Below are 24,665 nucleotides of genomic sequence, written 5' to 3' on the forward strand. Positions count from 1 at the left end.
GGTATTTTTTTGTTTCTGCTTATAAGATTCTTTCCTCTTAAAATTAGATGTTTTCACTAGTGTATATTTAGATATTTTCTCAATATTAATTGTGTCTGGTATATGATGGCCCCTTCCAATCTGAAAACTTAGGTAGTTCATCAACCCAAGAAAGTTTTAATTGGTTTCGAGAGTAAGGGCTCTAGAGTAAGACTGGCTGGTTTCTACTCCTAAAGCTCCTATTGACTAGCCCTGTGGCCTTGGGCAATTTACCTAGTCACTCTGTCCTTAGTTCTTGCATTTGTAAAATGAGAACAAAAAATAACATAACTGAAACTTTATACCCCTTGAACAGCAACTCTCCATTTCCCCTTCCCCAAGCAACCACAATTTTATTTTTGCTTCTATGACTTTGACTATTTTAGACACCTCATATAAGTGGAATTGTGCAGTATTTGTCCTTCTGTGACTGACTTATTTCACTTAGCATAATATCCTCAAGGTTCATCTATGTTGTCGCAAATTGCAATATTTTATTCTTTTTTAAGGCTGGGTAATATTCCATTGTATGTATATACCATGTTTTCTTTATCCACTGATGGACATTTAGATTATTTCCTCATCTTGGCTGTTGTGAATAATGCTTCAATGAACGTGGAAGTGCAAATATCTCTTCAAGATTCTGATTTCAGTTATTTTGAAAATATACCTAAAAGTGGGAAGGAAGTGGGAAGAATCTTGTGAACTTCTAGCACAGCAGGATTTTATGAACACATAACAACAAGAATGAAATGTAAGAACCTAATGCTCAATGAAAACAGTAATAAAAAAAATAATACCATTACATAAAGTTTAAAAAAAACCAAAACAGCAAAAGTGCACGCAATCGCATGAATTAGGTTTTCCTACTAAAATGCTACATAGTAAACAATACCAAAATATCACCAGTTTGCTATAACAAAGATTTATATTTTAATTCATGGGTCTTTGAGGCAGCTAAAGGTTGGCTGACCTTGGTTTCAGGCTAAAGGTTGGGCTGATGTTTATTCCACATGCCTCCTCCTTCATCGATCCATGACTAAGCAGGCCTGTTCTTCACAGGCCTTTGACGGAAAAAGGAGGTAGGAGCAAGATGTGATGATAAAAGGTAATAAAGAAATGAGAAGTAAACATCCCTAGCAGATCCATTGGTGACAATGTTCCATAAACTATGGGTTAATTTAACTTAAATCTCTCTCCCTGTGGTCCAAACAAAATAAAAATCCTTCAATATTTATTACATGTGTGCATCCAATATTATTTAATAAGGGTACTGTTAAGCATTAAGAATTAAAATTGTCATGTTTCCTAGCCTTGGGATTTCAAACTTAAAGAGAGAGAAATTGATCAAAATTCAATCAAGTAAATAGAAATGGCAAACTGTGAAAAGCTCTTAAAAATAAATCTTTAGGGTGCTGTTGAAGCAGACATGAGGGATCCTGATTTTGTCTGGAGAGTCAAGAAAGGTTCTGGAGGAAGTGACTCAAAAAAAGCTAAGGTCTGAAAGATAAGGAGGTGTTAGCAAGGCAAAATGGCGTGGCAGAAGAATTAGGCTCTCAAGTAGGAGGAAGAAAAATAAGTTTAAAAGCCAAAAGGAAGCAATTTTGTCAGGAGGGCGGAGAGGTAAACCTGAGTCAGATCCTTTGGAATCTGGTAGGCCATGAAGACAGTGTCAAGATTTCTTGTTTCATCCTAAGAAAAATGAGAGGATTTAAGGCAGAGGGGACAGAATCACTAATTGGTAGCTCCCGTTCAGGTTCATCCCTATTTTTAAATTCCTTTGGTTTTGTGAGTTGGTTTCTGTGAGGGAAGTTGAATGTATGCCCACTGTTATCTTTACAAATCAAAAAAATGTAACTAAATGAAGAAATTTTTACAAGGAATGTGTTATTTGTTATTTGATATCTTTAGGGGATTGAGTTATGTTTACCTATGAAAAAATATTTCCTAAAAGACTTAGTGGTAAATCATCTTGAAGCAAATATTTCTTAGAATCTTTAATAGCTATGTTAATACCTTATCTATAGAAACTGAACTGTATGCAGGCATTGTATTAAGTCAGTGACATCTGGTATAAGGACCTTGCCTATAGAGTGTCGAGGGGACCGGCCCCATGGCTTAGCGGTTAAGTGCACGTGCTCCACTACTGGCGGCCCGGGTTCGGATCCTGGGCACACACCGACGCACCGCTTGTCCTGGCCATGCTGAGGCGGTGTCCCACATACAGCAACTAGAAGGATGTGCAGCTATGACATACAACTATCTACTGGGGCTTTGGGGAGAAAAAAAAGGAGGAGGATTGGCAATAGATGTTAGCTCAGGGCCGGTCTTCCTCAGCAAAAAGAGGAAGATTGGCATGGATGTTAGCTCAGGGCTGATCTTCCTCACAAAAACAAAAAAAAAAGTGTTGACTCACTATGTTGTCAAAACATAGTAGTCACTCCAGGTGTTAAAAAACAGGGAGGGGGAGAGGAAGAAAGAAAGGCACATGATCTGCTCAGTGGTTGCATAGAGATTTTTGACCTGAAGTTTTTCCTCTTCTCTTTTGAGGGTACCTTAGAATCCAGTTAGATCCACTGAAAAAAGTGACTAAGTCATTATGAATGCAAAAAACAATGCAAACAACTTTATGATAATCCCTAATGCTAAATCATATTTGGAAGATTTTGTGAATTAGACTGTTATAAAATAAAACAAATAAGTTGCTTTCAAAGACATTGAGAGAAAGAATTTTGGAAACCACATCAGGGAGAAAAATCTTTGTGTACTTGAAAACAAATTACTTAATGTCTGTGTGTAATGATAATAATAGGTTTAGTTTTCCCTGATATAATGTGATTACCATTATTATCAAGAAAATTATGGGGGTCTGAGTTAAGTAATTTCTTCATAATTATGTATTTAAGAAAAATGACTAAATCCAGATATCCCCTGATATGAAAGATTTAATTATTTTGGTCCATTATAGTCTCATTAAAATTCCCTATGTTTGCAAGTTTAAAACATCCTTCATACAAATCTGCAATTACCTTCTGTAGCAATTAATTACATTCTCACCGTCATTAAGTCAAAACATATTGTGTTTAACACTCACTGTAAAAATGGAATCAAAAGTATAAAAATGTACTGAGTAATAAAGAAAATAATTGAAATCTTAAGGTTCTATTTTCTTGATATAGATTTACATTTATTCTACTATATTAATTATACCCACCTTGTTATTGTACAGAAATATGATACTTTTTGATTTGAAAAATCTAATGTAAGCACCATCATGATAGGATTTTTTTGTTTGTCATGTTCCCATCATCTAGATAAATTGCTGGGTTCAGAGTATTACTATATGATCAGATTACTTTTTATGTACCAAATAAATGACTATTCCAGTAGTTTGTTTCGTACTAGTATTTATTATTACACATTTCAAATTTAGTAGATAAAAGGGCATCACAAACTTAAAATAATGCCTTTCACATTTTGGAAACCACACAATATTTAAATAAGTCACATACTACCTCAAATCATATTTGGAAGGAAGCCTAATACAAACAAATTAATTAATTCATTTATTAATAGATGTCATAAATCATGTCCTTCCTGAGGGCCATTAGGGTTGACAAACATCCCCAGAGTCCCTCAAAGCTATTGACTAATGTCACTAGTGTTGGTGTTTGTGTTTAACCAAGAGAAATGATATTGGACAGCAGTTACTTAACTTCTTTAAACCACGTTTCCATATAAGAATGATAAGACCGTTTTGCTGGATTGGTACTTGGGTTTAATGGAGAACGAAAGCACTCAGCCAATGTCAGGGACATAAATGTTAGTTAGTATTTCCTCCTCATCATCCTTGCTCTCAGGGTGATGGCAAACATGCCTAATTTTGCATCTGGTTTGGTACAGTGCTTACATCCTCATCAAGTATAAACTTTAGGATACCAATGCCTGGACTCATGACGTAGTTCCGGTGTCATCTATGACACTGTAAGATTTGGGAATAAAATTTTCATGGAAACGCTGTGCTAATAGGGTCTTTACAATCCCCCCCCCCAAGTAAATATGTACATATTTTAATAAAGTTCTTACCAAAAATTAGCAAGGTATTTTGTTTAAATGGACATCTTTAATTTATGTCACTTCATAATGATACATATCTACTTTTATCCCCTTGAGTTTAACATAAAATGTCCAAAATCTTGACACATAAATTAAATTTTAGCTTGTCATTTTAATACTCAAATGATATACCAGTACGAACTCCCCATCTAAAACAATTGCTACAATCTCAATAAATCAAAATAAACTTTAAGGCACATCACATTTTTATGTGTAAGTGCCTACAGAGTGAGGTATAAGGCCAATTTGACTATAAATCTGAAGATCTATGCTCTAGTCCTAGCACCTTCATTTAGTAGCACACATGCTTCTCCTTTATAGCTTTTATGGGAAATGTTAGTAGATAATTGTGCTTAGCTGTGTACCTTTTGTCTCCTCCATCTAACCAATTATGAGGCCCCATAAGTACAGAAGCATATCTGTCTTTCCCATCACTGCCTGTCTTCTTGGAGGTTGAATATGAGTAGCTATGAGTAGATATTGGTGGGTTTTTTTGTTTTTTTGTGTGTGTGTGAGGAGATCAGCCCTGTGCTAACATCCGCCAATCCTCCTCTTTTTTTGCTGAGGAAGACGGCCCTGGGCTAACATCTGTGCCTATCTTCCTCCACTTTATATGGGACGCCGCCACAGCATGGCTTGCAAGCAGTGCGTCGGTGCGCGCCCGGGATCCGAACCAGCGAACCCCGGGCCGCTGCAGCAGAGCGCGCGCAGTCAACCGCTTGCGCCGCCGGGCCGGCCCCCGATATTGGTCGGTTTTAAAATGAAAACTTGCCAATAATTTTGCCACATTTTGAAGTAAGTAAACTCTTAGAAGTCCTCTAAACCATATAGAAAATTACATAGGTAGCTATGATTCTTGAAATTACCAAAAATGTTACTCAGAAATCTCGATCTTGTTCAACAATAGGTTAACCCATTGTATAACTCAGATTTAGCACATTGTGCAGTGTAATTGGTGTAAGAAAACATCATCTATATCCTCTTAATATAGATCATATGAGGATTCATGTATTAGAAAAATCCAGAGGATTATGTCATCATTTTGAAGAATTGGCTTAACAACAGAATGTATTAAATATAATTAAGGAAGTGACATAGAATATAAGGACAGAGGCTGAGAAGTAAAGGAGAGATAGTGCTTCACATTCAGCCAGCCTAGAAAAAAAAGGAACAATTTTCCTGATAAGAGATGATTTCTTTTCTCCAATACTGTACTCAAGAATCTTTTTGAAAAAATATTTCTTCTTCTATCTTCTACTTTTTGGCAGCCATGTTTTCATAGGTTCTATTATTATCTCTTTTGTGAAGCTTCTTCTCCCCACCAAAAAAAAATCACTGATGTAAATTTTACTTCCTTTCTGCTCTCAAAAAATGTACAAGTGGTTACAGCAGACAGGAACACGAGTTATATCTGTTATCAACTATAGGGGTTATTACACACATAGCCATTCCCATCATATCTATATAAGAATGCCTGCTAGAGTTGTGCATCCTGGCAGCTCAGGATATACATATACATAAGGTTTGATCATATTATAAGTATTAACTTAAGAAATTATTATTGACCTCTTAAATAATGGCAAGCCAAAAAAATATCTGCTCTAATGAAGCTCACATAAGGGACAAAGATAGGCTGCAAACCCATAAACAGGTAAATATGTAATGTAAATTCAGATAGGGGTGCATACTATAAAGAAAATAAAAAGAGGATTGATTTAGTGTGGTTTATGGGTGGGTATGGGCAGAGGAGGTGTCATTTGAGACCTGGATGTTGGAAGGACCTAGCCATGCAGGAGTGTTGCAGGCAGAGCAAACAACAAATGGAAAAGTACTGAGGCAGGAGTGAGTTTGGTGTTTTAAAAGGCCAATCTGGCTAAATTATTGTTGATGAACATCAAGAAGGAGGGGATATGAGATGAACTCTGTCTCTGCAACTCGGCTGTGACTTTGTTCATTTTTGTACTCTCAAGACTCAGCAGTGTCCAGTAAGTAAATGTGTAAAATGAATGAACAAATAAATCAATGAATGGATCCCACAAATAATGAATTAATCCTTGTACTATGAAACATATGGGCAAGATGATAAGTGTTAGGGAATAAATAATTTGATAAGTGTTAGGAATCAGGTGCTAATATTTTATATAATTTTTAAATTCCTCTCAAAAATCTGCTATATATGAAATAAACGTATTTTGATTTAGTTCTATGATACTGTTTTTTTAACCAAATTAAATATATTTTATCCAATGGCAAACAAAAAGTCCTTTGGGATTTGTTCTAAATTGTGGTTAATTTCAATTGTCTATCTGATGCCAAGTCAAGGTTTTCAGCACCCCTTGCATGATTAAACTTCCAGTAATATCATGGCTCTATTGTGGACATTTTGTTTAGGGAAATATATCATTTTTAAGGAGAGTGTGTCACTTCTTTGAAAATTCAGGAAAAGTATCAAGGAAGGTTTTAGTGAATGGAAGTTGATGTTAAGAAGGATCGCTGTACCAGCAAGTCATTAGTCTTTTAAATTAAATCATGGTTATCTGAAGTAATGCTTGCTCCAACAGATGAGGGAGGCTGAATTTATAGAAATAGCTGTCATGGTAAATGAGGAGGGTTCAAAAAAGCTGTCATGCTATGCTTCTCACAGGTCCTCAGTGTCCATAAAAATTTAAAGAAGGAACTCATTGTATTTACCCTTCAAAAGACTCCGGGAGGCATACTGATGGGAAATTCCAACTTTGCCCCCACTGCCTGCTGAGAAGAGAATCTTTGCAGACAATTTCATCACTTTCCTATCAAATTAATGTTTATGTTTTGGTTAATTCTTATTGCAATTTTTTTCCTTTGATAATGCTTCTTCATGGTGGCTTGGTAAATAGAGAAAAATTGCAAAATTGTTTAAATAGTCTTTTTTGTGTGATATTACATATGTATTATGAGATTACCTACTAACTTTCCATAAAAAATGTTTGATCAAAGTCTATTTTATAGTTTCCTTTTGAAATTTTATATTGCCTGAAATGGTAAAATACATTTTACCTCATTAGATTAAAATATCTGTGCTAAGGAAGAGACATTGTAATTTAGCCAGTTGAAGTAAAGAATAAAATTAAATAGATTCCTCTAGGTGGATATCTAAAGTATTTGTTTTCTTTGAGGGTGACCTAAAACAATCGGATAATTGTTTTATTCTTTTGAATCCATAATTTGAATACATTTCCTAAACATCTATGATAAATTAAAAGGGTGTGGAAAAAAGATATAGAGGCAAGAAAAGAATGCCTAGGATGATCTGAAAACAATTAGAAATATCTATCCTAATAAAGCAAGGCTCAGGGGTAAAACATTGGTCTTCAAAACCATGAAGAGTTATATTTCCCTGAAGAAAAGGAGACATTATGTTCCATCACTGCTGAGGATAAAATGAGATTTGGTTTCAACAAGTGTTTTGATGAGGAAGATATTTTCTAATTGCCAAAGTCTTTAAATGCTACAGTGGGTTTCTTACAATGGTTGTGAATTTTCTTTTGCTAATATCTTTTAAAAATTTATCTGAATGCGATAGTTGTAGTGGTAGTGTCTGAAGACAGGTGACTAATGACCTCCCAAGATTTCTCTGATCCTAAATAAAGACCAATAAATTTGAGTGATCAGAGTGCAGCACCAAGAAGTCATTTGCTGATCATTTGTAAATCAAACCCCAGCCTAGTTTCAATTTGGTATGAACTTTAAGAAAACAATTTTTGTAAACTTCTTTTCTGTTAGTGTTAGAGTGATTTTATTATAATTTAGAAATGCTATAGAAATGGAATCTATTGCCATAGTAATAATATTTTAAAGATTGATTTATTTGTAAAAAGATAGCTCTTGCTTCAATACTGATGGTCCAAAAAAATCTCTTAATAAACATATAAACACATATATGGAGAGATACAGTATAATTGAAGTAGAAAGTAGTAATAAAATATTTTCCTCTAAATTTTAAGTATATTTTTGTAGCTTGGTTTACTTTAAAAAAATAAAATGATTAATTAATGTATTCAACTGGGAGAAATATCAACTCATTGGGAATGTGTAAGATTAAGAGGAATCTATTTCTAGTACAATTTAAAATAAGCAAATATTTACTAAATTAATATTTATCTAAATGATAATTTGAATATTTGTATGTCATCATAATCATTAAAATGTATAATTCATAAACTCAATGGACTATTTTATTTTAGTTTTTAAAATATAATTGAGTGAATTTTGTACATAAGAATACTTTGATCATATCCATTAAATTTTTAATGGAATCAAGTATTAAAGGATATTTAATAAATAATAATTTTAAATTATGACGTTTATAATGATCCTTTTATTTAGTGTACTTGAACTTCTGGATTTCACAACGACATTGTTTTCCAGATTAAAGCCATAGTAATTTTAATTTTTATGACTTCTTAAAAACCATACATTTGGCCTGATTCTTGTTTTAAATGTCCCAGGGACAATGTTGGGCATGTTAATTGAAGCTTTTCCCAAAACCAATTATCTTCGCCTATTATATAGCTTAATTTTTTAACTATAAAAGCAAGACTATTTTAAAAAGATTTTGGAAAGAAATGAAGAAATGAAGGAAGGAAAGGATAGAGGGAGGGAAGAAAAGAAGGATGGGAGAAGAGAGGGAGGGAGAGAAAGAAAGAGAAAAAACCTTTTGAATTTACTGAAAGGAAAATCTGAAACATTTTAGGTGTTTAGTTATTGTAACATGTAATATCAAATAAAATGTGATGCCTTGATAAGAAGGGTGATAGAGGAAAGAATTAAAATGTCTCTTGTGGGCCCGGCCCAGTGGCATAGTGGTTAAGTTCATGATCTCTGCTTCGACAGCCCAGGGTTTACAGGATCAGATCCTGGGTATGGACCTACACACCGCTTATCAAGCCATACTGTGGTAGGTGTTCCACATATAAAGTAGAGGAAGATGGGCACGGATGTTAGCCCAAGGCCAATATTCCTCAGCAAAAAGAGGAGGATTGGCAACAGATGTTAGCTCAGGGCTAATCTTCCTCACCAAAAAAAACCCACAAAAAACAAAAGTCTCTTGTGGGCTAACAATGTCATATCAGAGCCACACTTTCTTTATGTGGTAGTGATCTGTAGAATAACAAATCATAGAATAAAAAGTTTATTGATACAGCTGGCATATAACATATATGTTCACATACATACAATCTTATCTGTAACAATCCTCTGGGAAGGTTCTAAGATGTTCTAGATACCAAAATATTTTAGGCATTTAAGAAATAACACTCCATAATACCCAAACTTAATCTCTTTTTATTTTATTAATTAAATGTACCATGAATACCTTGGCTTTAAAAGACAGCATGCTAGGTATAATTAACATTTTAAGTTTCTTGATATCTAATTTGTGATAGTCATAAGGATTTTAGTACTATATTACTGAATAGATAGACTGAATAGGGACTGATGCTCATATAAAATCTGAAAATTTGTTCTTGAAACAGTTTATGCCGTAATTTTGCTGTTTCATCATGAACCTCTTCATCTAAAGGTGGCATGGTGGACTGCATACCTTCCTGGGCGGTGCTCTAAGGGAAGATTTACCAGGGCATTCGATTCTAAATTCTTTCCCAAGTAATGTTGCTCAATTGTATTCCCATTTATGGTCATGTTAAAGGGCTATTACCTTTAAGATAGCACAGATAAACATTAAGTTGGTTTAATATTTAAAGACCTGTGTTTTAGTATGAGGCAAGTTTGGTCAAGTAATAACTCTGCCATTTACTAGCCGAGGAAATTTCGGGAAATGAGTTAATTCTTAAAGCCTTGACTTTCTCATTTGTAAAGTACGGACACTGTTCATACCAACTCCTGGATTTCTTGTAAGTATAAATATGAGAACACAGGTAATGTACACTGATATATAGTAAAACACTGAAATTGATAGCTAATGATGCCTGTCATTATCATTATTAAAATGCAAGCAAAGTTGTCATTGTATGTGATTATAATAGGTCTGATTCTGTCCAAACAGAAAAAGAGTATTCTAATGAATATGCCTCTTTTCTACACTCAGCGGCTGAAATGGCCACCCACCACTAGGTGAAATCAGTTGTTCATATGTAAATATCATCCCGGAGCTGACAATTCCCTAACGTTCTCTCAAGATTTCTCCAGTGTTTGATATTTCCAAAGTCTTGAAATATGTGAATATTTAAATATCAATCGGGGTGTCTGGGCCTCCTTGACAGGTGGTTATTCATTCAATTCAGGCAGGTACCATCAAGGGATTCACATAGAGCCTTTACCCTCGTGAAGCTTTTATTCTTATGTGGGAGACAAACAATAGAGAAGTAGACACGTAGAATATATGTTATGATTTCATGTAGGGTTGCTGAAGAAAAATAGATTAGAATGATGAGTTACAGTGCCTGGTGAAGAGGAGGTTAAATTTAGTAGCCGAAAATCTGAGAGAAGAGTGTAGCGGGCAAAAGGCAAAGGCAATGAGGCAGGAACAAGGATGATATATGGTGAAAGAGGAGTGAGCAAGGGGATGAAATTGGATAGGCAAGCAGAAACCAGAGGTTATGAGAATCTGGTAGCCCCTGTTAAGGAGTTTGGATTTAATTTTTGTGTGTGATGGAAAATAATTGGGAATTTAAGCAGTGTTTATGAGATGATTTTATATTTTTAAAAGATAACTTTAATAGGATAGGAGCAGAGAGTCAATTAAGAGTCCACTGCAGGAAATATGTGGATGGAGGAGATGAGAAGTGATCTACATTAGGGCGTGATTTCATTGAGGTATTATGGCAGGACTTGATGATAATTTGGTTGTGGAGTAGGAGAGAAAGAGAAGGGGTCAATGATCATTCCTAGGCTTTCAGAGAGACCAACTTGGTAAAAGGTTGGACCATTGACCTAGAGTGGAGGACGTACAAGTTTGGGAGAGGAAATTGGGATTCTGGTTTTGGGGATTTTGAGTTGAAGATATAATATCTAAGTTGACAATCGTATATACTATTTTGGGGTTTAAGGGATGAGAAGGTAGCCAGAAATTTAAATTTGGGAGTTATGAACAAATAGAAGGTATTTAAAGGCATGGGACTGGAAGAGATTTTAGAGGCCTAGAGTAGGGGTAGAGAAAATAGAAGTGGCTATGACAGAGAGTTGGAACAGTCCAGAGAGAGTGGGAACAAGGAAAGAGTCTGAGACAGAGCAGCCAGATAGGGAGATGGAAAGGCAGAAAAGTGCAAAAAGTTAAATAAAGAATGCATTCAAGGAGGTAGTAATCAACTGTGATGTGTAATGTATGAAAGTACTGGACTTACAGACAGTTATAGATAGGCTAACATATTTGTCCTAAAGCCTAAATGTGATTCAGGAAGCAACATGAGCAACAAATTCCATTCAAGGACAGTCATGAAGAAGATCAACGATGCAAAGGACAATGTTCTCAAAACCATCCTTACACCAACGTATCCTTAGAATCCAACGAAATCCACAGCCTGTGGAGATAATGTCCTGCTCCCACATCAGAATAATGCCAAATAGAGGTGTTTTTCTCTAAAGAGTTTAGTGGTATAATACAGTGTCTGTTTGGGTTTGAAGTCAAACTCTACTACATACCAGCTCTGTGCCTGACTTGTTTGTTTGATTTCTAGAACTGGCTTAAGAGAATTACCAGCCTTACACTCTGAAAAGATTATAGTGCCCACCCCAGTGTCACCCTATATAATTCAAAGTAAAACCAATTTAAACCCTAGTATAAGTGAGGACATCCAACGAATTTTAACTACTGTCATTATAGTCTCTTTTTTTAAAATTATCAAATATTAATTTCTTTCTTTAAAAATTAATCTTTTGTTTGATATTCCAACTTATCTTGGTCTATCCCTGGGACAATTCAACATTATCTAATTCCCTGTAAGCCTCAAGTTCAGTAACTGAAAAATGAGTGGAGAGCAGACATGTATCATCTTTAGTATGGTTCTTGCACATAATAAGCATTCAACAAATGTTAGCTATCATGATTTTACTATTATTACTATCATCATTGTTAGTAATGTTATCCTAAAAAACTGTTGTGAGGATTAATTTAAATTATTTATGAAAAAAACTAGCCTGGTAAACAGCACAGAGCAGATGGTAAATAATTTTTTTTTCCTTCACTTCAGTATCCATTCCTTATTTTACCACAATCCTCCACGCTTTGTCATTCTCTGAGTATCACAGAGTTCAAATATGTATAATAAAAGAAAATGTATAACCATCTCAGAAGATAAAATATTAAGCAGACATGGTCTTTAGGGAGGAAGATGAGATTCATATAAGTAAAGGAAAGTGAAAGAGAAGATATCCAAGGCAACCATTAATTTGTTCTTTCACATAAATAATTTAAAATAACATGTAGTAAAGATTTCATTGATTTAGATTAATTTATCCTAAAGAAATAAAGATTCTGCTACATTTCAAACCTGAAAGTATGAAATATTGAAAGATGATTTTTCACTTCTAAAAGGCCATTTTACAAATCAGTATAACATTATCACTACTCTTTGTTTTCATTTTGTGAGAGTAAATTAATAATGTATAATTTCATTTTAGGGATTACCTGCAAGTCGTGTGAGGTATAGAGTAGATGATGTCCAGTTTCCTTATCCTGCCAGTATTTTCGATGTAGAAGAAGATTCTGGTAGAGTAGTAACTCGAGTCAATCTTAATGAAGAACCTACGACAATTTTTAAGGTCAGTGCAGTGTTTTCCTTCTGTTGTCTATTTGATGTTTAACTTTTGATTGAGAGTTTGGTTTAACAGATGACCACACTTCTTTCTATTTTTCTTTTTAATTTTTTTAAATTTCAAAACAATACATTTTTACAGCATAGACCCTTAGAAAATATAGTCAAGTAAAAAGAAAAAAAATCACTTGATGTTTCACATCTTGGAGGTGACTGGAATTTACCATTTTAATCTCTATTCTTATGAGGATATTCCATGCAAATACAAGTATACAAATATATGTTTTAAAATAATGTGGTCATACCGTTCATACTGCTTTTTTTAACTGAATAATGTATTGCCATGCCAATAAATACTATTAATGCTATTATTTTAATGGTTTTATGCTGTTCTATTGAATGAATATACTATTATGGGTTTTTTTTTTTGTCTAATACCTCATTGTTGAGTAATTAGTCTGTTTCCAATTTTTTGGTTATAATAATCTTTGCAGTCATGAGACTCCTTGCGCAAATATCATTTTCCACTTGATGATTTTTTTCCTTAAGATAAGTACCCAGAGGCAGAATTACTGGATGGGAAGTTTACATACTCATGATATGTTATACTTCCAGAAAATTTGAAATAAAACTACCCTTCACTATTATCATAAATAATCCATTTTATTAAACGTTGTGTGTTTCCATTTTCTGTAGTTACTTAGAAAAATATTTGCCACTGTGAATGAAGCCCTTGACCCAACACTGGGGAAATACCATCATCAGTTAACTTTGTGAATACCAATGAGTACTATGTCTCACATAATTTTATTACTGTTTGGAATATCTGTTTTGTTTGTAAAGTATTACTGCAAAGGTAAATCGTGGCTGTCAGGATGATCCTTGGTTATGGTTCCATGATCTAGGTTGCATTAGTTTGGGTTAGTAACCTGCAGCTTCCAAAATTATATACATTTCAGAGAAACATATAGTTTTGAAAATACTTAACATTTATTAAAATAAACAGAATTTTTCTTGACATATAGGTTATCAAAGAAAATGAACAATTATAACAGCTATTTTAGTAATAAATAATACACAGATATCACATCATAAGACTAAAACTTTTCTTTAGTTTACATCATTTGAACAATTTCTGCTATACGGTGCGAACTTGACTTTATATATTTTAATTGTTTTTAGGAGAGTGTATATCAAAGTGTCTTAAAGTACAAAGATTTCCAATTTTATCCTCCAGAGTGAAGTATTTCTACCCTATAATCTTGCAGACAATTAATTCACTGGAAAAATTAATTTCTTCTTATAAGTAAGCTAATTAGCTTTTTGCTATCGATGTGACTGAATTTAACACTTTTTAAATGAGTGTTAGTGCTTATAAAGACACGTGTTTTTACTGTAGGCACCAGTGGAATCGTGGAAGAGAAAAGATTCTATAATTGGAGAGATGTAGTATCATGTACTTGTTTTACTGGTAGTTCTTTTATCATAGAATTAGTAACTCAACTTCTTTTGAGTTTTTTCATCTGGCACATGAAAATAATAACATCTACCTGGCAGGAATGTTGTGAAGATTAAATGAGGCTGCGTGTAGCGTATCCTAGCACAGTGTCTGCTGTCTGGTAGGCAGTGAAGAAATGATCATTGCTCCCCCTCATGGAAGAAGGCAGTCCAGTGATTAAAAATATACATAGAAAAATGATGCTTTTATTTTTCTTCTTGTTAATAATGTTTAACAAGAATTTTTATTACTTTTTAAGTTGGTGGTGGTTGCTTTTGATGACGGCGAGCCTGTGATGTTCAGCAGTGCCACAGTGAAAATTCTTGTCCTGCATCCTGGAGAAATCCCACGCTTCACACAGGAGGAATATAGGTATTGACTCCATCAGGTTTAGTAATATATAACCGGTTTTGGTTTGTTTTGGCCTCTCAAAATTGATGTGATATGAATTTATCAATGAAGTGGGCTTCTGATTCTAGTTTAAGCTTTTCCAAATTAACATAACATTATATTTATTTTAAAAGTTAACATAGTTAAAATGACAATTTAGTGTAAAAATATCAATTTTAGTAATGTGTTGATGAATAATGTATCCTATAAACATAATTAAAGCAAGCTTTGAAAAATACATGGTATTTTTGGATTTAAATTGCAACTGATTAGTTATCTGAATGATGAGATCATTTAGTTTCACATTTAGTTTCTTATTATTGCCAAATACAATGTATCATCTAATTTTGCCATGTATCTGAAAAATATTTTCCATATAATCAGTGAGAGAGAGTGTGTGTTTATGTATATAATACATGTTTTATGTTATAGCTATAGAGTTAGTATATATACACTATCTTAGTCAGGTCAGGTGGCCATAACAAAATACCACAGACTGGAAGGCTTAAACAACAGACATTTGTCTTCTCACAGTTTGGAAGCCGGAAGTGCAAGATCAGGGTGCCAGCATGGTTGGGTTCTGGTGAGGGGTCTCTTCCTGGCTTGTAGACTACTGCCTTCCTTCTGTGTCCTCATATAGAGGAAAGGGAGAGAAAGTTCTCTGGTGTCTCTTATCTTGGTGTTAATCCCAAGATAAGGGCCTCATCCTCATGACCTCATCTAAACCTAATTACCTCCCAAAGGCCCATCTCCAAATCCCATCTCATTGAGGGTTAGTGCTTCAACATATAAATTTTAGGGAGACATAATTCAGTCCATCGCATGTGTGTGTGCATGTGTGTGAGAGATGTATATCTCCATCCTTAGAAAGTGAAGAATTTATTGAAAAAATAATTAAATTAAAATTGCTGTGTTTCGTGATTGCTTCATGATTGGCTATAAGTGATAGGAAGATTTATAATGATCTCCTGCAAATATAGTAGATTTTCTTTCATAATTTTTTTCTCCATTAAATTAAAGCATTATTGTACTTTTTTTTTTTTTTGTGAGGAGATCAGCCCTATGCTAACATCCGCCAATCCTCCTCTTTTTTTTTTTTTTTGCTGAGGAAGACAGCCCTGGGCTAACATCTGTGCCCATCTTCCTCCACTTTATATGGGACGCCGCCACAGCATGGCTTGCCAAGCAGTGCGTCGGTGCGCGCCCGGGATCCGAACCAGCGAACCCCGGGCCGCCGCAGCGGAGCGCGCGCACTTAACCGCTTGCGCCACCGGGCCGGCCCAGCATTATTGTACTTTTAATAGCATGTTAAGACTCACAGGAGATAGTTTTCTCACAAACACTTGAAGGAGGCTCGCTATATACTGTATATTTACTATTTACTTATCTTGGACACAGAATTAAAAGGCAGCCAGTCATTGCGTTCCAGAGGCTCACAACCATGGAGTGGAAAAAAAGAACTATATGAAAAACACAATACGCTGTGAAAACACCATAATAGAAGCTCATGGTACTGAGGAAGCATGTTGGAGACACACTTGACTGTGTCTGAACATGATCAACATGGTTTTAAGCTGTATCTTGAAAGAAAGATAGAGGTTAACCACTCCACAAAGATGTGAAAGGATGTTCCATGCCAAAGAATCAGCACATACAGAAGTATAAATACAAGATATGAGAGAATGTATTGAATTCCTGAATGATTTAGTAGGTTAGTCTATCTAGAGACAAATTGGAAGCTAAACCATGATACTAATTGAGGCTCAAGAAAAATGAAGATTTCATGTAATAGAACAATTTATCATATTCTAGAATTTGCATTTTATTGCTCTCATAATTTCTAAGAACTACTTGAGAACTTTAAGCTAGAGCAGGGGCTAAGATACTAAGGGAAGAGGTAGGTGACACATCAGGAAACATTTATCACACTGAACCAAGTAGTTTTCTCCTTCATGAAAAGCTGTCTTTATAATATTCAAGCACTGAATTAAATTATGTAATATAATTACCAGAAAAGCCTATATAACACATACGTAAACCATTGAGATGTAAATTATATGTAAAACAATAAGAATTATTTTCCTCATGTCCATTATTACCAATTCTTTGCCTTTTTTGTTGGCATGGTAACCTGTGGACTCCAATTCTTTGCTATGGGACATACTGTTTTCTACTTTTTGAGATTTCTCTGAATGTGTTAATTTTGGGCTTCTCAAGAAAGAAGATGGACATCAACTCACTTATTGTGTTTCTCACTAACTTATCTAGATCAGAGGCTCACAAAAAATGTACTTACTATTTGAGGTAGGTCTAAAATTCCCTCATGGTTTCAGCCCAATAGAATTCCCACCTTTGTTCTCCCAAACTTACCCCAAGTCTAGCCATTCCTTGGAAGCCCCAAGAGAAGAAAAAAGTGTTGGTGTAGTACATAACACTTTCCTTTTAAAATAAACTCAATAAATGGTGTCCTATTTCTCTGGGCTTTAATTTGGAGCTCATTTCCTTATTAATAGAAGTATGTCTGCAAAATTCTCTATCACACTGCTCGTTAACTCTTTTAGCTAAAATATTCGGCATTAAGGCCAAGGTGATAGATCTTATCAGGGTATTTTACTCATTTAGCTTTCCTCTTTTCAGTATCTTTGTTTAAGGCCACTTTTTAAAAGTAAAAATGTTTTGTTCAAGGAATAATTTACCATTTCTTACCTTCTTTGCGTAGAACTACTAACTACAAATAGATTCTATTAATAAAGTTGTTAACTTAGAAAAGAAAAAACTGTCCAATTATTCAGTGCTAAAATTAAGAGGAGTCAAATGAGCACCTGCAGAAGAATTTTTGACCTTCCAGAAGAAGATTTCTAACAATTGTAAATAGTGTCCTTGACTATCATAAAGGCAATTTGGTAATCTTGTTGCATCCTGCGGTATGAAGAGAATCCCATGTAAGAATCAATATAATTGCCATAATACATTCAGTACTACGTGGGTACTGAGCAGGATTGTTTTGTTTTCTGTCTGACACCCAGAAAACTTGGATAATAAAAAAGTCATATCAAATATTGGCAGAAGACACTACTTTTTGAATAAATGCAAATAATTGAATTTAAATATTTGCGTAGGCTTATATTTGACCTAAAACATGGAATTAACTATTAAGGAAACCTACAGCTGATGATTCTTCTTCATTAATTATCTCTCCATGCTCTTGAAAATTTGGGGGGAAGTACATAGCAGTTTCTGGATGCCCCCTAAATCCTTTCCTCTTCCTCCTGGGCATATAGCTAGACTACATTTCCTGGCCTCACTTGTTAGATGGAGCCATGTGACTGAGTTCTGGCCAATAAAATGTGGAACAATATTTTCTGCATCATTTCCTGGCCTGACTTAACATTTTCCCTTTGTGGATGAGTGGTACAGAAGAAAATACCCAGGGAACCTTGGGAGCCATATATTTTGGAATTACAAGATAAAAGGAGCCTAGGCCTCTGAATCACAGCTTGGAGGAGAGTTACTTAACTAGGAATGCTGTCAGTGAACTGTGACATGAGCAAGAAATTGAGGGCTTGTCTATCATATTAGCTAGTATTGTTTCAACTAATATAGTTGGTCAACATTTTATTGGAATGAAACAACTAAACACTAAACAACTAATGATTAATATATTAATCATTTTAAAAACTTTTCTCATTTATATTATAATATTTCTCAGTTTGTCATTTTTAAAACAGTATTCATGGTGGAATACTTTTATGCTTGTATGGTATTTTCTTTTTATATGTTCAACTACTAGCTTTGGCAAAATGCCTACACCATTTCAGATTGCTGCAAAGGCCAACAGTTTCCTTCCTTAACAGAAAAAATATATAGAGAGAGAATGGTGCTTCAAACCTCATATGTCTCCTTCCCTCTCTTATTTTTTCTCAAATTCATTTACTGCCTCAGCTAGATACACATACTTCCAGAGATGTTAAACAATGTTATTAATCCTTGATTATCAGGATGATCCTTTGTGTTGTAATTGAAGGATGGCAGAATATGCCACTCCAAAATATGACACTTTGGCGTAAAGATTGTTTTGAGCTAAAAGCACTTAAAAAACAGCAGATGCAAGAAGGGCATTCTAGTCTCCCCTTTTTCTTCCTGAAAACAGGGGATAAAAAACTCCCATGTGAAAGATGCCCTCCCTGCACCAGGAGAAAAAAAGCATTCTGTAATGGAGAGTCAAAGCCAAGAGAATTCTATGTAAACAGACCTTGTTAAAATAATTCATATCTCTCTTTAGCCTCCTCACATAGTGTAGTTACTTTTCCATAATTGTCTCTCTTTGTTCAACCTACTATAAAGTATGTAGGTTTCACCATTTCTTTGGGTCTTCACTTCCTTATGAGGGCTCCCATGTCACATAAAACATGTGAATATGTATGCTTTCTTCTGTTAATCTGTTTTATGTCAGTTTAATACTTCGGCCCAGCCAAAACACTCTAAGAGACTAGAGGTACAATTTTACTTCCTCTACAAAATTGCTCCTGGTGGAAAAACTTCTACTTCATGTGATTAAATTTTAGGGGGACACAGAATGATAACGCAAGATTTCTCTTCTTTGTAGGCTGTGGGGAGGAGGATGCTGGTGGGTTACAAATGGAAAGCAGTAATCCAAGATAAACAGCATTTCAGGCTGAGGTACATATGGTTTTTATATGTCAGGAATGTCTTCCTCCCAATATTGGCTTTTGAATTCCTTAGGAAAATTAGTTTTCAACAAATGACTAGGTGTTAAAGAGAGGTTCTAAAGATAAAATGTTTATTTATTTTAGAATTTTGAACTGAATTCTTAACTTGACCCCCTCCCTCGACCCAATTATCTTACCTTATTTTTGGAATGTCCAGTCTTTAAATCTCAGAAAAAGATAAGGTTGGTTAGGGTAGGTTAGGCTGCTGTAAAAAGAAATCTCTAAATTTCAGCGGTATAAAGAACCAAAAACCACATATTTTTGGCTCGAATTACAGTCTAACGTGAGTGTTTCAGGTTGGCGGTAGTGTTCTTCATGCAGTTCTCCCATGTCGTCATTCAGGGACCCAGGCCACTTTAGAGTCTTCCATCTTTTTTAACATCCTGTTTCAAAACAACTCCAGTGATTGTCATTTTAGCTTATGGAAAGGGAAAAAGGGCAGAAGTCCACATCCAGAGATTTCCTGAACCCAGTGAGGTGGGAATTGCAAATTTCACATGAGCTGACCTTTCATCTTGAAAATCCATGAAAATGTCCCCACTGAGCTACAAAAGGGCAGAGGAATGCTGTTTCTTGCTAGGCAGCTACGTCCCAGTTCTACCTCTATTACTGAGGAAATAAGGAAAGTGGTTGGTGGAGAACTAGCACTTTGAACGTGTAGTTTTAGACAAGTTATATATGTCAATTGCTGTATTCATTTTAAAATAACTTGGTTTCTATTAAGAAGGTACAATATTGGGTACCTGAACTAATGATGTAAGAGTATATAAACATTTTTATTTTTAAATCTGTATTACTGAAATAGATTACATTCTTCTTAAAATAATAAGAGAATGAATATTTTTTTATTTGAATTCAAAGCAAATCTCAGATGAACATTTTTGGATGTTTTACATTATTTATAGTGATTTCAGCTTGTCAAGTATTAATATCACACAGTTCAAACCAAACCTTTCTGGACTTCAAGCTAAAGTTGGGCTATTTGATTACAATTAATTACTTTTTTCATTTTCCTGAGAACTCTGATGTCTTGATCACGAAAGTAAAAGAAAATGAAAAAGAAAACATTATGGCAGAGTATAAATGAGAGTTGTGAAGTGTAAACTAGCTCTGTGGAGACCATCAAAAAGATTTGAGAGGTGGTATTTACTATTTGGTGAAACGTTTTCCAATGTTTTTCCAACGTTTCCAATTCTACCTAGATGGAGAAACAAAATCATTATTCTTTTAATAGAATTAAAAACATTTAAATGTTGAGCTACTGGTAATTGCTCAGCTGCTGGAATATAACAGTAGATCTATCATTATCTTTTCTAAAATTATAAAAGTACTAATAGCAACCAGTGAATAATAAACATCATAGTAAATACTTTAATATTTACTGAAGGAAAAGCCTACTGGATTGCCAGCTAAGTTTTTGATGGCAGATAATTAGTAGGTTAGCTGACCAATGTAAAAACAGTAATATAACAAAAAGCCAAACCCTCCTTTCACATACTTAATTATATTATGCCTCCGTTTCCTTCTCATATTTAAAAATTTCCTTACCTTCTGCTAATGGTTCTTTGAAAAAGAAATAATTGAGTTTGTAAAATTATTCAAGGGTTTTTACAAAAACCACCCTATATTAAGTGAAATAATTTAGCTTGTCAAGAATAGAAGAGAAATTTCTCACATTATTTTCTTGTTTACAATTTACATCGTTGGGATATTTTATGTGTGTTGGAAAAAGATTTGATTTTGTCTTTCTTCAAATCCTGTGAACCGAAGTTGTTTCCTGATGGTCTGGCTTCGTGTAATTTTTAAGGGGAGGAAGAATCTCATAATGGGAAAGCAGTTTGCCCCATACAGATATATGTTTACTTTTATAATGGCCAGATTTACAGTAATTCTTGAGATAAGTATGCACTTGATTCTCTTTGGTCCCTGCGGGGTGATTGTAATACTTAAAACAGACTCATTTTGTTAATTTCATGACCTCTTCAAACCAATCTTTCACTGAGTCATTTAATTAGGTTAAACGAAGGATCAAGACATCGTCTGCTTCATCTATTTGTCATTAGATGAACATCTACATTTTCCAGAAAACACTGAGTTCTTAAAACTTTTGAAAACTATATAACCCTTCAGACAGTATAATTGTAAATAAACATTCATATTATTTAGAAGGTTACACACAACCAAAATTTTCAAAATTGTTACAAATTTCTATTTTCATACATCATTCCTGTTTTATTTGGTCCTTTCAGTTTCTCTTTTTGACAAACAAGGAAATATCAGTAATTTCAGTGTCTTAGAATTTACATGCCCCAAATCATCATTTTTTATTCTCTCTCTTCCCTTTCCTTGAAACAAGTTTCTCAAAGAGCTAATGGCATTTATCCTTTATTGTTGAAACACCTCTCTCTTCTCCAAATCATCTCCAGCTGGCTTCATTTTTTAAAACTTTTTTGCAATGAATTAAGTCCAAGTATTAGTCCTACCTCACATAAATAATCATAAATTTTGAGTTATTACCATTCAGGCAATTAAGAAGTTTCTCTTCTTAATGGTATTTAAGTTACTTAATGGAAGTTTCTCTTCTTATGCATATCCATATGCAATCTCATATCTTAATTTAAAACATTTTCCACAAGTTGATTTTCATTGGAAGTAGAGAAAAACAGGTTAATCCTGCTCATAAACATTCTTTTCTCTAAGTCATATCATCTGATGGATGAAATAGACCATAGAGATCATTTAGTCAGCCTAATAATTTAATACTTAATTTCTCTAATATCATTGCCACAAAGTTGACTAGGTTCTTTTCTAAAACTTACAGTGAGGAACTTGCCCCTTCAATCTTTGGATAGCTATGAATATTGGGACGTCAGTCCTTATGCTGAGATTATTATTACGTACTATATTTATTCTTTTAAATTATTTTCATTGCATTTTTCTCCGAGCTGTCATCAATTTTAACATTTGTTCCCTCTTTCAAGTAGTGTGACTGTGGGGGCTGGCCCCGTGGCTTAGGGGGTAAGCGCGCACTCTGCTACTGGCGGCCCAGGGTTCAGATCCCGGGCGCGCACCGACGCACTGCTTGTCCAGCCATGGTGAGGCCGCGTCCCACATGCAGCAACTAGAAGGGTGTGCAACTATGACATACAACTATCTACTGGGGCTTTGGGGGGTAAAAAAAAGGAGGAGGATTGGCAATAGATGTTAGCTCAGAGCTGGTCTTCCTCAGCAAAAAGAGGAGGATGAGCACAGATGTTAGCTCAGGGCTGATCTTCCTCACAAAAAAAAAAAAAAAGTAGTGTGACTGTGTAGGGGAAGAAAAATAATTTTCCCTGTATCTTTCTGAGTGCTTAGCTAAACCCCCTATAATAGAAGAGACAGGTTAACAAGAGAAAAACAAACAGAAGTTTGTTAACGTGTATACCTCATGTACACATGGGAGATACCCAGGGAAAATGAGTAATTCACAGAGGTGGCTTTAGAATTCAGGATTAAATACCATCTTAATAGAAAAAGGGGAGAGGGGAGGTAGGCCTCTTAGGGGAGAGTAAATGATTTTTAGGAAAGATGAATGGGCCCTTAGAAGAATAGACGGGAGGTATAATAGTTTGTTTTTTAAGTGCCTACAGCTCAAAATATTGGATAAATCAAAGTGGTACATTTTGAGGTGGCTTGTCCTGAACTCCCACAGTCACATTTTGGGGCGGCATATTCTGCTACCCTTCAGTTGAAACTAAACTAAACTCCTTACTTAAGACAAGTGTGACCAATAATTCTTTCCTGGCATTTATTAGCAGGTTTCTTGACAAGGATTATACTTATTGGGAAAGAGAACTCTGCATAGCTGGTAGAGTCTGCCATTAATGTGGGAAAAAAGAGTGATAGTAACCATGTGGTTGCTAACCTGAAAGAAATGTTAATTCCAGTTTCTCATGCTAGTTTAATACACCCTACAACATATGGCAAACTCTTCTACATTGTTATGATATTTAAATAATAGTTAACTATAACCCTCAAGTTTTTTTTTTGTCTCCACATAAATATATATTAAATCTATTCAATTTATTCATCTTTATTTTAATATATCATATATAAATACCTATTTTAATATATATTAAAGTTTTATATTAATATCTTAAATTTCTTCATCTTTATTTACCCTAGAACTGTTTTTCTAAACCTTCCTGAATATTTTGCATTTAATTTATATCTTTCAAAATACTAATATTCCGGGGCCGACCCTGTGGCATAGTGGTTAAGTTCGCGTGCTCCACTTTGGCGGCCTGGAGTTCAAAGGTTCACATCTCGGGCTCAGGCATATGCACCTCTTATCAAGCCATGCTGTGGCAGCTTGCCATATAACATAAAGAAAGATGGGCATGGATGTTTGCCCAGGGCCAGTCTTCCTCAGCAAAAAAGAGGAGGATTGGCAATGAATGTTAGCTTAGGGGTAATCTTCCTCACACACACACAATAATACTAATATTCCTCTTTAACTTTAATCCCCTCAAAGTTCTATGTTGGTTCAAGTCCATCCTCTTACAATTAAACATCAAGATGAGATTGAACAAGCAAGAATTTTAAGGTAAATACTTCTTAGAGAAATGAGGAGGAAGCAGGGTCAGACTAGGAGAACGTTCAGATCACATGCATTCTGACCCCGAGTGAAGAAGACGAAGAGAAGCTTGCATAGAAACATCCTAGCCTACTGTGTCATTTAAGTGACTGCTGTGTCATTTAAGTGTGTTCTGCATGATGATCGGGGAGTCCTCAAACCTCAGTCAGATGGAGACTGTGTCTCCCAGAAAGGGACATGCCTTAGCATCCCTGCTTTTCCCAATCATTATCAGCAAGCAGCCCCTAGCAAGCATGATCTTCATATAAACACAGCAGTAGACTTCAGAGCACAGCAGCTGGGACCTCAGTCGTGTGCTTCCTATAGTGGGAGATCTGTGAGGCACACTCTCAGTGATGCCACGTGTATATATCCGATAAGAGGTTTTCAGTCAATTATCTACTTGACTCCTCTGGAAAATAGGTATGCTGTCATAGTCAGAAAATATATTTTATGTATCTTTCATTTAATCCAGACAGAAATACCAAAATCTTAATAGTAGTTCAAACACACAAAATTACTTGAGAATAGATTGACTCCTGTAGGTC

General features: G+C 34.8%; 1 protein-coding gene across 10 annotated transcripts in view; it reads left to right on the forward strand.

The window, feature by feature from the left end:
- Positions 1-24,665, forward strand: part of PCDH15 (protocadherin related 15) — an 800,695-nt gene that overhangs the window by 626,870 nt on the left and 149,160 nt on the right. For all 10 annotated transcript variants that reach the window (XM_058543433.1, XM_058543426.1, XM_058543425.1 and 7 more), the window contains 2 exons: positions 12,751-12,891; positions 14,642-14,754. In XM_058543433.1, coding sequence (XP_058399416.1) covers positions 12,751-12,891; positions 14,642-14,754 — 254 coding nt within the window. The remainder of the gene's footprint in view (positions 1-12,750; positions 12,892-14,641; positions 14,755-24,665) is intronic.

The sequence above is a fragment of the Diceros bicornis genome, chromosome 6 (assembly GCF_020826845.1).
Source record: "Diceros bicornis minor isolate mBicDic1 chromosome 6, mDicBic1.mat.cur, whole genome shotgun sequence".
Classification (NCBI taxonomy): Eukaryota; Metazoa; Chordata; class Mammalia; order Perissodactyla; family Rhinocerotidae; genus Diceros; species Diceros bicornis.